The 13,757-nt window shown below is 38.4% G+C and overlaps 1 protein-coding gene and 1 long non-coding RNA gene across 5 annotated transcripts in view; one reads left to right on the forward strand and one right to left on the reverse strand.

The window, feature by feature from the left end:
- EVC2 (EvC ciliary complex subunit 2) overlaps window positions 1–13,757 on the forward strand; it is a 157,463-nt gene that overhangs the window by 125,102 nt on the left and 18,604 nt on the right. For both annotated transcript variants that reach the window (XM_031943199.1, XM_031943200.1), the window contains exon 17: window positions 5,539–5,766. In XM_031943199.1, the coding sequence (XP_031799059.1) occupies window positions 5,539–5,766 (228 nt within the window). The remainder of the gene's footprint in view (window positions 1–5,538; window positions 5,767–13,757) is intronic.
- The window catches only part of LOC116420022, a 36,402-nt gene that overhangs the window by 16,930 nt on the left and 5,715 nt on the right, over window positions 1–13,757 (reverse strand). For 2 of the 3 annotated variants that reach the window (XR_004230349.1, XR_004230347.1), the window contains one exon: window positions 8,859–8,940. This is a non-coding gene — a long non-coding RNA (uncharacterized LOC116420022). Of the gene's footprint in view, window positions 1–6,199; window positions 7,312–8,858; window positions 8,941–13,757 lie in introns of those variants that run through there. The other variant, XR_004230348.1, reaches the window with a different exon arrangement.

Raw genomic sequence — 13,757 nt, forward strand, 5'->3', positions numbered from 1 at the left:
GGGGAACCCCTTTGGGAGGCACAGAGGGCTTTAGTAAAGGAATTTGCAAACCCAAAAAGCTAGACTGGCAAAGAGAAGTTTATTATTGGCATTGGGAAGTCCGCCTTTGCGAGAAAGACTGAATTCCTTGAGGGTAGGTCCCGACAGAGGGATATAAAGTTTGAAGCAGAGAAAGCCTGTAGCAGAGAAAGTGAATAAGGTCTTGTTAGGGAAATAGAGTAATGTTGAAGGAGAATATCATTTTAGTGGGCAGAGAGTTGCAGCTATGCAAAGGGGAGAGAGAGATTCCTTGGCATGATATGCTAGGCCCTGTGCAAGTTGCCTCTTTATAATTGAAGCCTTGGCTAGAAGCTGGGGGCAGTTCTTGGTGGGGGCTGGCACCAGAATAGAAAATCTTGCAATTGAATGTGTGTCTGGGCTAATCTCTAACTCATTAGGGTTAGGAGTCAACCAGTCCCACCCAGATAACAGAATGAAAACCATTTGATCTTATTCCCTGGAGTGGGTCTCTGGAGGGAGAGCTTAGCATCCCCCTCCCAAGGTCAGAGAGTTTTGGGGCTTCCTTAGTCAACCCCATCAATGTGAAATGAGTATGAATGCCATTAGCTGTAGCCCACTAAAGCTCAGAACCCTTGAGTTTAAGAACTCCAGCCTCCCCAGCAGAAGGGGTTAAGTGTGTCTATCGCCACCCTACAACCTGCCTTAACAGAGTTTTGTGGGATGCATGATGTGTCTTGTGCTAGAATTCCTTCCACTAAAACAGATCTTGGACCTTTATTTCTTAAGTTGTTCTTTTAAAAAATTCTCTAGTGGCCAACCTTCTGGTGCCCAGGGAGGTCCTGTGTTTAAGGCAGCAGCCACATCATTCATCCTCAGATCCTTACTGAAACTCTTTCCCTTGTCCTAGGACATAGCTGACTTCAAATTGCCTTGTCAAAGCAAAGAAGCTCCCAGACACCATCACTTCTGCCTGATCCCCCTGAAATAAAGCAATCTGCATCTCTCTTGTGTTCACTTCTCTGCCCCACTAATGGGCAGAGATAATTTGTTTAACCTTGCATCCGGGGTCTAGTGAAGCATCTTACCTGTAAGCAGTTACTCTGTGCTAATCACAGCTTAAGTTTTACTGAATGGAGAACTCAGCATCTTCTGTCCACCATAATGGATGAGTGCCCATATAGCAGATGCCAATCCTTTAAGGCCCTAAAGAACCCTGCCATCTTCAGCAAGAGGGAACAAGAAAGAAGCAGAAGAGCCACCTTCCAATCTTCCCTCTGTTCCTTTCTTCCCCAAGTCTTCCCACTGTCTCTGTACTGTGATATCCCAATCTGAAGGGGGAAGTAGGCCATGAGTAGCCTGGGAATGGGTGGTAGGAGAAAGGAAAGAGGGAGAGGGTTTTGCCTACCCAGGGGTCTTTTGGGAAAAGCCACTATAGGTGCCACTATTTGAGCAGCATTTTACCCATCTTTCCATGTTAGTGATTAGATGGATTCTTTTTCCTCTTAGAGACAAAAACCATCAAGCCCCATGTGTTGTGCCTGTATCCTTCTTTGTCCTGTGCTCAAAGGTCACCACTGTGAAGGGAAAGGAATGCCTACAAGGAGCAGAATGAAATGCAAACTAGAGAGAACTAACCCCAAAATCCTCTGAAAGGAGGAGATTTTACAGTACGTCAATTGCAAATCAAACCATAGTCTGAATATCTAATGAAACTTGTCAATAACAACACAGAGAAATGCAAATGTCCCTCTGGTCTTTTGGGACTCTTTAAACCAAACTAGAGAAACCTGACTGTAGATAAACATCCCGGGAACCCAAGCCAGTGAAATGTGTTTGGGGGGGAGAATATGAATTTGGGGGCTCCCTCCCTCCTTCCTGTGCCCGCTGTATTGCATTGTGGACAAAGATCTTGGGCTCTGTTGAACCTATACGTGTATGTGACAGGGTATAGCTTCTAGGGAGAGCTAGGGGTGATTTTGGGGTGCCCAGACTTGTATTAGAAAATACTTTTCACATAAAGGAAGTCAGATCTAAACAACTGGAAGAATCCAAGTGTTAGTGGTCGGCTGAGGTGGGATGGGTGGGAGGTGGAGGGGAGGTAACCTCATGTATCTCTGTTGCCCTGCCCTAGAGAAGTAGGTAGCAGAGATGCATGAGGACCCCTCCCACCCCTATACCCTCTTACCTCCCTACCCCTCTCCCTCCCCACCTCCCTACCCCCCCTTTCCCCCTTCACCTCCTTACCCCTCTCCCCACCTCTACCTCCCTACCACCCCTCCACCCCCCACCTCCCTACCCTCCTCTCACCCCTCCACCCCTCACCTCCCTATCTATCTTCTCCCCTCCCAAGATGATTCCCTATATAAGCACAATTACAAAATACTTTGCACATAAAGCAAGTCCGATCTAAACAATTGCAAGAATCCGAGTGTTAGTAGGGAGGTTGAGCTAACGTCATAAAAATGACAACTACTGCAATTACTCTATTTAGTGCCATACCGATCAAATGGCAAAGGCATCATTTCATGGAGCTGGAAACCAATAACAGAGCCCGTGTGGGAGAACGAAAGTTCAAGACTTTCAAGGGAATAAATGGGAAGAAGGCAAATGGCCGAGCTGTGGAAGACCTGAAGCTACGTTATAAAGCAGCGGGCAGCAAAGCCCTTTAGGACTAGCTAAGAAACAGAGAAGTAGCTCGCTGGGACAGCTTAGGTTCACAAGACTAATGGTCACTCTAATCATCTAATGTTTGATAAACTCTAAGACTCCAGCTTCAGGGATAAGGATTCACTCTTTCCCCAAAGACTACTGGGGGAATGGGAGAATAATATGGCAGAAACCAGGCACTGGCCAACACCTACATCCCCTGTAACAAGGTAGGTTGAAATGGGTTTATGATTTAGATCTAAAGGATGTTACTGTGAGCAAATTGGGAGAACAGTGAACCCCTCGGATCTGAGGCAAAGGAAGGAATTGATGGCTAAAGAAGTACGAGTGGATAATTTTGATTAAAAAGTTTTTGTAAAAACAAAGCCAAGGCTGCCAACATTGGAAGGGAAGCGGAAAACCTTTTTACATGCAAGGGCTCTGGTAAAGGCTTCAAAATTATGGAGAGAATTAACTCACATTTTTAAGAAAATAACCCTTTTCCCAATTGATAAATAATTAAATAAAAAATTGATAAATACAAATAGAATTTAAAGTCATTTCCAGTCTCATGAAAAAATGCTCTACCTCAATATTGATCAGTGAGATGCAAATTAAGACATCTGAGGTTCCACTACACACCTCTCAGGTGGGCTAAAATGACAGGAAAAGATAATGACAAATGTTGGAGGAGATTTGGGAAAACTGGTACGTTAGAAGTAGAGTTGTGAACTGAGCCAACCATTCTGGAGCACAATTTGGAACTAGGCCCAAACTCTACTGGGTTTATATCCCAAAAAGATCTTATAGGAAGGAAAGGGACCCAGACCCACAAGTGCAGAAATGTTTGTTGCAGCCGTTTTTGTCTGGCAAGAAACTGGAAACTGAGTGGATGCCCATCACCTGGGGAATGGCTGTTCTAAAAGAAACAATCAGCACAACGATTTCAGAGAGGCTGAATAGACTGATGCTAAGTGAAATGAGCAGAACTAGGAGAGCACTTTACACAACAACAAAATTATATGATGACCAATTCTGACGGACATGGCTCTTTTTAACAATGAGGCTATTCAGCCTCTTCCAACAGAACTGTGATGATGAGAACCATCTACACCCAGAGAGAAGACTGTGGGAACTCGGTGTGGATCACAACATAACATTTTCATCTCCTTCTGATTTTGTTGTTTGCTTTTTTCCTCTCAATCTGATTTTTCTTCTCCAGCATGATAAATGTGGAATTGTACATGTTTTATCTGTCAGATTACCTGCTCTTGAGGGGAAGTGTTTGGGAAAAGGGAGGGAGAAAAATTTGGAACACAAGGTTTTCCTAGGGTGAAATGTTGAAAACTATCTTTGCATGTATTTTTGAAAATAAAAGACTATCATTTAAAGAAAAGAAAAATTACTAAAAATGTCAATCATCATCTGAGGCTTCAGTGAGGCAATCTTTTTTGCTCGTTTTGCCTTGAGGGCCATGACTACTGGCTCATCAAGGTAGTGGCTGTGGCTATTTCCTAAAATAAGACAACCACTCTTCCTTTCACAGAAGGCTTCTCTGCAGATGCAATGCTGTTTGGTAGCATTTCCCTCACAATTTATTTTTTTTTAATTTTTCAAAACTGGAGCCAGTCATTTCCAGTCTTACAATTACTTTATCCATCAAGGTTATGTAATATTCTTCAGTGTTCTCGTGTCTCACTAAGTTGAGAGGCAAGAGGAGAGGGAGAGAAACAGATGACAGAATAGCCATTCAGTGGGGCAGGCAGAACACATCCAACATTTCTCCATTATGTTTGCTATTTTACATAAAAATAGTTTGTAGCACCCCCAAAACAACAATTACTATAGCAATCAAAGGTCATTGATCACAGATAACCGTGATAGCACAATAACGATGTTTGAAATATTGTGCAGATTATCAAGATATAAATTAAAAATACAACATCACAGGCTGATGGGAAACAATGGTGCTGATAAATTTGGTCAACACAGGGTTGGCAGAAACCTTTAATTTGTCAAAAAGTACAATGTCTTTGAAGGTCAATAAAATGAGATGTGGCTGTAGGTTATTTCCATACTCAAACTTCCAGAGGGATAATCTGGGTTCTTGTTCACTACAGGAAACACAAGCTAACATCCCTATAGCTTTTTAGAGTACAAGACTTTTTGCTCACAATAGCTCCATGATGTAGGAATGACAAGTAGCTTTCCCAGCATCTTATAAAGATGAGGGCACTCAGCCTTGGATCTATTCAGTGTTTTGCCCAAAGTCACATAGCTAATAGGAAATAGACTGGTATTACAACAGACATGTGATAAGAGCACCAATTATAGATATTGAGGACCTAGATCTCAGCTCTTTCACAAACTGCCCCTGTGCCCTTTTCTTGGGGTCTCAGTTTCCTTATCTGTAAGAGATTTGGACTAAATGACTCACAATCTGTCATCCTGATGATTCTGGCTCCAAATCCAGAACTCTGCATGAGGCAAAACTGCCCTGAACTTGCCCACCCTGTGGGTTTAGCCAGTGAAATAGTTAAAGCTTTTGCTCCCATAAGTCTGAGACCCATGGATCCAGCTATCATAATTTATCAGAAGAGATCTAAGAGATAGTGTTGGTTACAAGAGAAAAATATGGGCCCTGAAACATAGCAGCTTTGTTTAATTCAAAGAGTAAAATATAGTCTCATAAAACCAGGCTCCAGAGTCTGAACATTTATATTTCATGTGTTATCATCCTGGTGTCTTAGGAGACATACCATAGATTTTCAAAGGAGAAAACTTTTATGTTTTTTATTGTTTCCTAGATTCTAACACCTAGAACTTTGTAAACTTGATGAAATTCAGCCTCCTCCTTTTTCCTGATTTTTCTTCTCTTTTGGGCTTCCTCAGGTCCACAGGGAGTTACTCTTGGAAAGAGTTCAGCAGCTGAAGACCCAGGAGGACAAACTCGGGGAGTATGTGACCTCTGTGCAGCTTCAGAAGGTAACAAAGAAATGGAAAACTCAAGAAATTTACCACACTCTCAGCACTGTCCAGGGTTTGCTGTTGGAAGAGCTGAGCACATCAGAAACCATGACAGAGTCTGCCTGTACTCAGATCCTGGAGTCACACAGCCCTGTAAGTAGTGAAATCAGGGAGAGCAGCCACTGTTTCAACCTCCCTCCCCAAATGTTAATGGATGTTCCAGATTTTTAATAGTTATTTCTAGTGATTCTATCATTGAATGAGGTACCCTGCCATTGCCCAACTCCAGTTCAGCAAGATATCCCTAAGTGCCATTGTGGTTTCAAGGAATACCAAGTCTCTGTTATACATCATCTTGGTACCATGAATCCTTCCACTCAGCCATGATTCACTCCTCTGATCCAAAAAATAATAATAATAATAATAATCTGGACTTTGTTATAATCAACATTATTATTTTCTAAATAGAATCTATTAACTAAAAAGATGTCATCCAGAATTTTACATCAGAAGTTTAGTATTATGCATAAACTAACAGATAAAAAAATCATATTTTTTTTAAAAATCTTTAGAATTTGAATTTTGAAATTTGAAAAACTATTTTTAAAAATCCTAATAAAAATGTTTTGCTAAAAACAATATATTGTTACTGACAAAAGTGTAATCCTACATTACTTGGACATAACATTGATTGAGGCTAGGATGCTCTGAACTTAGAGTATCTGATCTGGAAATGAGAATATCTGAGTTGAAATCCAGTCTCAGACACTCATCAGCTTTGTGACCTTGGGCAAGGCATTTCACTCTGTTTACTTCAGTCTCTTCAGCTACAAATTAGTCAGAGAAAGAAATGGTAAAGCACTCCAGTAACTTGGCCAAGAAAACCCTCATGAAGAGTAGGAAATGACTAAAAAATGACTGAACAAAAGCAACGGCTTTGATTCCTCAGGAGTTTCAATAACTGGTGCTACTACCTTGAATGTTCATAATCATCTTCAAACAATATGTAATGAAAAGCTTTCTAATAAAAAATATGTACAAACAGGATGTCATCCTGGTTTGTTATTCAAGTCATCTTAATGATGCTTTCAGTAAGTCTCTAGAAACTTACATCCCAACAGTTTTACTCAGTTACAAAATGGAGAAATTTTGTCCCTTACAAGTGTCGACAAGATGTTAAATATGCAAGAACAGACAGCAATTTGTGTCAACCGTTGCTGTATCAGTAAGATTACTAATAAACAACGGCATTTTAAAGTTTTTGCAAAACATTTGCTGGAAAAGGTAAAATTGGTCAATTGTGTCCTCTGCAGTAACACTAACTGCTGTTGAGTTACAAAATTTTTTTTTAAATTCCCCAAATCAAAATACATACTTAATGCTTAATAATTTCAATGTGAAGGCAAAGGGAAAAATATAACAGAATGTTGCAAAATATGGGTCAGAAGAAATGAAGGCTCAAACGCAGGTGGAACAAGCCTTGTGTCTTTAGATAAGAAGTATTTTCTTTTAGAAAAGAGTTGGAAGCTAACATCTTAATGGGGCAGAAATTTAAAGACCTAGCAAAAACGTAACATTGCTGCTATCTTAACATAGAGGAAATCACTGATTGCTAATGCAAAAGTCATTTCTGAGTCAACTGACTTTATGCAGTCATATCATTAACTTGTAGAATAAATGTTGAAATCACCATAAAACCTGAAAGAAAAGAGCAAAGGGGAGACCAATTATACTTACAGACATTGTAGAAGTTCTAACATGACCCAATGCAGAAAAATAGAAAAGCATGAATGTAAAATAGCACAATTTCTTCAAGAAGTTTAACTGACTGTATCTAAAGCAGTTGACATAAGGAAGTAGTGAAAAGAACCAAGAAACTGGATTAGCCCGCACGCTTCTGGTGTCTTAGTCAAGTTGAGAAAGATGACAGTCAAGGACACCGTCCTTTTAAAATATAAACTCATTTAGAAATGATTACAAAAGAAGTTGAAAGATTGTGATCAGTATTACTTCTCCAAATAAAAGCTGTAGAAAAGAAAGTGAATTTAACCAATAACCCAAATAAACCCAACCATATTGGAAGAATTAAGAGATGAAAGTGGAAAGAGAATAACAAATACACAAAAAAGGAACAAATCTTTTTTAACATTCTTATAATTAAGAGCTGTAAGAAAGGTCCCCCTTCCTGACCATCTCCACTGAGCTGCCAATATCATTTTTCCTAAAGCTCACGCCTATTTTATAAATGTTGTTTTTCATGTAAAGCCCTTCTAATCATTGTGAGTCCAGCCCACTTTGGGGGCTTGTTAGTCATTAGTTCCCTCTAGGGTCTCTCCAGTCAGCCACATGGCCTTCTTGTTCTTGCTCCACTCTCCTTCCCTCACCTACATCCCTACTTTCTCTCCTTAGAATCTCTGCTTTCTCTTCAAGCTTAGCTCAAATAGCATCTTGTACTTGTAGCCTTTTCCTGACCTTTCTTCAGTGATCACTGCCCTCTTCTTATGTAATTAATTATCTTACATTTATTACACTTACACGCATAAGAGACTCCCCCTAATAGAAAATAAGAACCTTAAGACCTTTAAATCTTGAAAGAATTGGGAAATTGAGTGATGGTATATTCAAAAAAGGAGAAGATGTTGAATGATTGGGGCGAAATGGTATCATTGACGTCTTCAAAAAAGATGACTGAAGATACCAGTAATTTTTTATCACCATGACTACTTTCTTAAATTTGGAATTTTTTTATGCAAAAGATCAACTTATAAGATGAGAATAGTTGACAAATATATAAGCAGAGATTAGTTAAGACTTTTGAAATTTTTCTTTAGTAGACCTTATCTCAAAAGTAGCATAATTAGCATAAAAATGTGGATAATAAAATCACTTTTTTTGTGATTTTAAAAAATGACTTTAAAAAGTCACTAAGCAGATCACTTGGTGACATACATATATATGTGTGTGTGTATATATGTGTGTATGTGTGTGTGTATATGTGTATATATATATGTGTGTGTGTGTATGTGTATATATATATGTGTATATGCCAGTGCTACAGATTCTTAGCAGTCTGCTGAAACCTTTGGATCCCTTCTTAGAATCTTATTTTTCATTTTACAACATAAGACACCAAATTATAATAGAAATCAGTTACATGAAACTATAGGCTGTAGAATCGATGGAGCAAGAAACACAGAAGGAAATGAGGATCTATGGGGTGATTCTGCAGAGGTGAGCCATGTTACCTGTGATGCTTTATTTTCGAGGCGTGCCACAAAAGATCTCATCTTAACAAACGTATATTGAAATTATACGCCAGGAACGGTGCTGGGCAAAAAATACAAAGATTTGCATTAGCCTTAACGTACAGTTTTTAGGGGGAAAGTTTTATACAAATTAATGTTGTTTGAGAAAGTTATTCAAATGCTCAGCAAATCATGAACTCAATGCAAACATAAAGGACTACTGCTTCTATTCTTAGCATGGACTTCAGTACCAGTCTTCTGATTCCCACTTATTATTACCCCATTGTTACTCTTTATAGGACTATTTCAATAGTCAACACTTAACAAATATTCAATAAACTTTAGTAAGTAGATGCTGAGACAAAAATACAATAGAAAATAAAAAGAATCCCTGCCTTTCAAGAAGCTTACAATCTAATTGTAATGCGTCAGATGCTTTACAAAGAGCCTGATAACCAGACTTAGACTAGCACCTCATCTTTGAAGTGAAGTACAAAAGCACCCCAGATGGGACTGCGAAAAATAATCTTGAAACTCTTTAGTTAGAAGTTTGTTAGTAGCTCTTCATGCCCTAATGTAGATGGTGGTTTTACACCCCCAGATGTGCTGCCCTAAAAAACCTCAGACCTTGACAACTTGATAAACATAAAGAAATACTGTCTTATTGCCTGTCTGGGAATGGCCCCCTTAGTGTGATAATCGTTGCCTTCTGTGTAGAATAGAAATTCTATTTATTGTGACAAATGTATCAAGAAACATTTTGATGTCTCTCTTCTTTCTATAAATATATGGCCCTGAGACCCCCATTCGCTCACTCCCCTGTTCTGGTGGGCTTCAGTCACTAGGCTAGCAATAAATGCTCTCAGATTTTCATTATTTTGGATGTTCTGTATTTTCTCTCACCTGGTTACTCCAGAAGTGTTCAGGGGTTTTGGGGAAGTCATTTGTTAGCATAATACATACATTTTCAAATTTGTTTAAAACTTTATTTAAGAAATATTTTTAATGTCATATTTACAGTATGTACACTGCAGATGACACTTAATAAGCCTTGAATTGGATGCAGCTGATACTCATCAAACAGTAATTTAGTATTAAAACAAATTAAAGTCCTGGTTTGTATTGAATTTGATATTCATTTGGCACCTCAATTTTACCCTTAATGTCAGAATATATATATATATATATATATATATATATATAATACACACACACACACACACACACACACACCCCAACTGTTGTCATTCTGTGGTTATTTTATACTTAATTTCCAACTGGTGAAAGTCAATCATGGAATCCTACAGTCTCCAGAACATTAAAATTAAATGTTACTCAGAGAACAGTGGAGAAGTTCATGGTAGACATGACCCATAACAAATAAGTAACTATGGGCATGTCTGGAATAAAGGAGATCTAAAAGAAACTCTAGAATGTGGTGATAGCAAGGGGTTACCATGGGCAGCTGGATGTTCTTCTTGTATCCTGAAAACTAAGCCGAATATGAGTTTAGTCCAGAAAGGATCTAGTGATTCATCAGGTGTCACAGATAGCCAAGGGCTGAGCCAGAATTGGAACTCGGGTCTTAAAATTCCAGAGGAATATTGGGGGAACACCTTGGGAGGCTATTTAGGAGCATAAGTTAAGTGAAGAGGAAGCAGAGTAATTCAGTATGGAGAGGGAAGTAGCTGCCAGATTGAACCTGTAGTTTCTATCTTGCAGAAGTCAATATTCTCTCAAAAACAATGCAGCTTTTGTTTTTTCCTTCACTAAATGAAATAAAGCAGATATATTCTCATGGAGATATATTCTCATTTTCTTGTAGAAAAAAATAATCTTAATTTTTTTCACTGACAAGTATTTTTTTTTCATTTTGTTTCATTCCACCAAAAACACTTGTTCTTTTTTTAAAGTAGTCAAAACCAGGAGAGACAGGTTTGCATCTGGTTTCTGACATCAACTGTGTGACCTTGGAAAAACTGCCTAAAGATTCCTGCTTCTCAGTTTCCTCATCCATAAAAGAAGGATGCAGGTACTTTCATTACCTACCTCCCAGGATTACTTAGATGACTAGATATCCTGGGACCACATGTCAGGGTCAATGACAACAGATCTTTATTGCTGCTTTGGACTGAGAATACTATGAATGCTATCAGTGTTGCATTGTGTTTTTATTTATTTTGTGAAACATTTCCTAATTATTTTTTCATTTGGCCAGGGCAGCACTCCGGTGATTTTTGGAAGGATGTCAAGTTTGATACTTCTGCTAAGGCAGAAATTTCAGAGAACTTTATGGAGAAATTATTATTCTAATAATTTATTAATAATATTATCATTATTACTTTGCTATCAACATTAGATCAGTCTTTCCAATGGAAAGGGGCATTATAAATTATCTAGTCCAACCCTCTATTTGAAAGACGAGGAAAATTAACTCCAGAGAGTGACTTATCCAAGGCCACTGAGTTTAGCAAATGTCAGAGCTCAGATTTCTCCTCCCAGGACCTCCGACGATGAATCTTGCATTGCTGCTAGCATCTCTCTAGCGACTGCCTCTCATAAAGAAGACAAAGAAATCCAAAATACAAGGAAGCAATAAAACCACCCTTTCACTTTAGGGCCTTTCTAATGTTCCACAGCTAACAGGGACAGATAATATTTTTCTGCCCTTTCCTACACCACTGAAATGGATTTTGGACAATATTTAAATTTTAAAATGGCCTCTCTCCAACACAGCTGGTGGAACTGACATTTCAAAACAGCTTTTGCTGACAAAAATTTAATTTGGAATAGTCTACACAGGTGCTTATTCAAGGATCCATTCTTGGGAGAGTTTTCGCCATTAATTCTCATGGGAGATTGAACCTAGCGGACTAGCTCTGGAGTCTGTATTGCTGAAGGATTTCCAAAACACTTTAGAGCTAGAAGGGATTTGGTAGTTCATTTAGTCCAACTGCCTTTATTTTACACATGGATCTGCTCAGGTTTAGATTCTATAAGTGTCTTGCTCACAATCACTCAAGTAATAAGTGACTGGGATGGGGTCTGCACCCATGTCTTCCTGACTCATGTCCCACTCTCTATCTACCACACACTCTCCCTTTTATATACAAATATAAGATTTATAAGCCACTTTTCACATCCTCTCTATTAAGTGGCAAAAACTAGTAGCTACTAATGGAGAATGTGAGACTCAGAGGGAACGGTCAACTTGCCCAAAGACAAACTAGAATACAGTGGACTTTATCCTCAATCTTCTGAGTTTAACACTAATATTCTTGCATCTCTGAACCTTCCACTTGAAGGGGCTTTTGGTGGGAACACATCTCAGGAATGAATGTAGGTGTTATACAATTATGTGAGACTTTGAGAACATTATTGATATCTCCAAGAGGTTAGAACGGGGACATATGGCAAGTGACTTCTTATTGCATGTGAAATACTGAAAATGTTAGAGTTCTCTCAAGTTAGCTTGTATTATAAATGAAAGTTGAGAGTTCTCTTTACAACCATCTGGTCCTACTCAAGACATTACTTAAGTAAGGGAATTTAATTTTAATATAAATTACAAAAAAAAATTCTGTATGGTAAATTTTACCTCAGCAGTCTCAGCTAAACTAAGATGACATGTTAGTGGAGATCAGGGGTCATTTTTTTTTCTCTCTCTCATGTATCATGAATCCTACAATAGGATCTTACACCATTTTAGGACAATCAAAAATGAGGTTCTTACACATAAGTTATTGAGTAATGAGTTATTATGCAGGGCAACTAGGTTGTGCAGCGAATAGAATGCTGGGCCTGGAATTGGGAAAATTCATCTTCCAGAGTTCAAATATGGCCTCAGAGCTTTACTAATTATATGACCTTGGCAAAGTCATTTCACCTTATTTGCCTCAGTTCCCTATCTATAAAATGGGCTAGAGAAGGAAAAGTTAAATTACTCCAATATCTTTGCCAAAAAAGCCTCAAAAGGAGTCACAAAGAATCAGGCATTTCCAAAAAACTGATTGGACAGTAAACATGAGTTATTGAAAAATCTATTGGGGCCATGATTCATGGGAAATTTTGGAGTATCATCTCGACATTGACTTTGATCGTCATAAGGGTGGTCCATGTTTCTTTAATGCTTTATACTTACAAAATGCTTTCTAGTTACTGTTTCATTTGATTCTCATCACAACTGTGCAATGTGAGAAAAGTAGCCTAGATCTCATATTTCCTTAATTTTGCATTTTAATTCCATAAGGATTTACTAAGTGCTATTCTCAAAGAGTTTACAATGGGACAGAGGGATTAGGCCATAATGTGCCTAATCCCTATTAGGCACACCAAGATTTGCCATATAAGACATACTGTGAAAAGCCCAAATATGAGATTCAGGGTGCTATGGCTAATTTCAGGATGCAGAAAGATTCATTTCCATTAGACTATAAGCTTCTTGAGAATAGCAAATGAATCCTGCCTTTTTTTTTGAATCCAAGTACTTAATAGAGTACCTGACACTCTATAGTGTTGAAAAGCATTTTCATACACTTACCAACTCGTAATTCAACAAGCAATTATTAAACACCTATTATGTTCCTCGTACTATGCTAGAGATAAAAGTTTTTATAAAGAAAAATGGCACTTTCCTCAAGGAACTTACATTCTATTGATGAGATGTACCATGTATACAAAAAATAAATTTGATGTCTATATAAGGTAATTAAAAAAAAAAAAAACAACTTGACACTTCCTAGATCATATGGCACTGGAGCAGTGTCTTGGGAGCAGTGCCTGGAAGTTGGCATTTGTAAGATTAAGTATAATAAGCAAAGGCAAGGATGAGAAAGGACAAGACAAAATGGGCATGCTGATGAGTAATCCAGGGTGATTAGAATAAATAGCATGAAGGGC

This window comes from Sarcophilus harrisii, chromosome 6 (assembly GCF_902635505.1).
Source record: "Sarcophilus harrisii chromosome 6, mSarHar1.11, whole genome shotgun sequence".
NCBI lineage: Eukaryota > Metazoa > Chordata > Mammalia > Dasyuromorphia > Dasyuridae > Sarcophilus > Sarcophilus harrisii.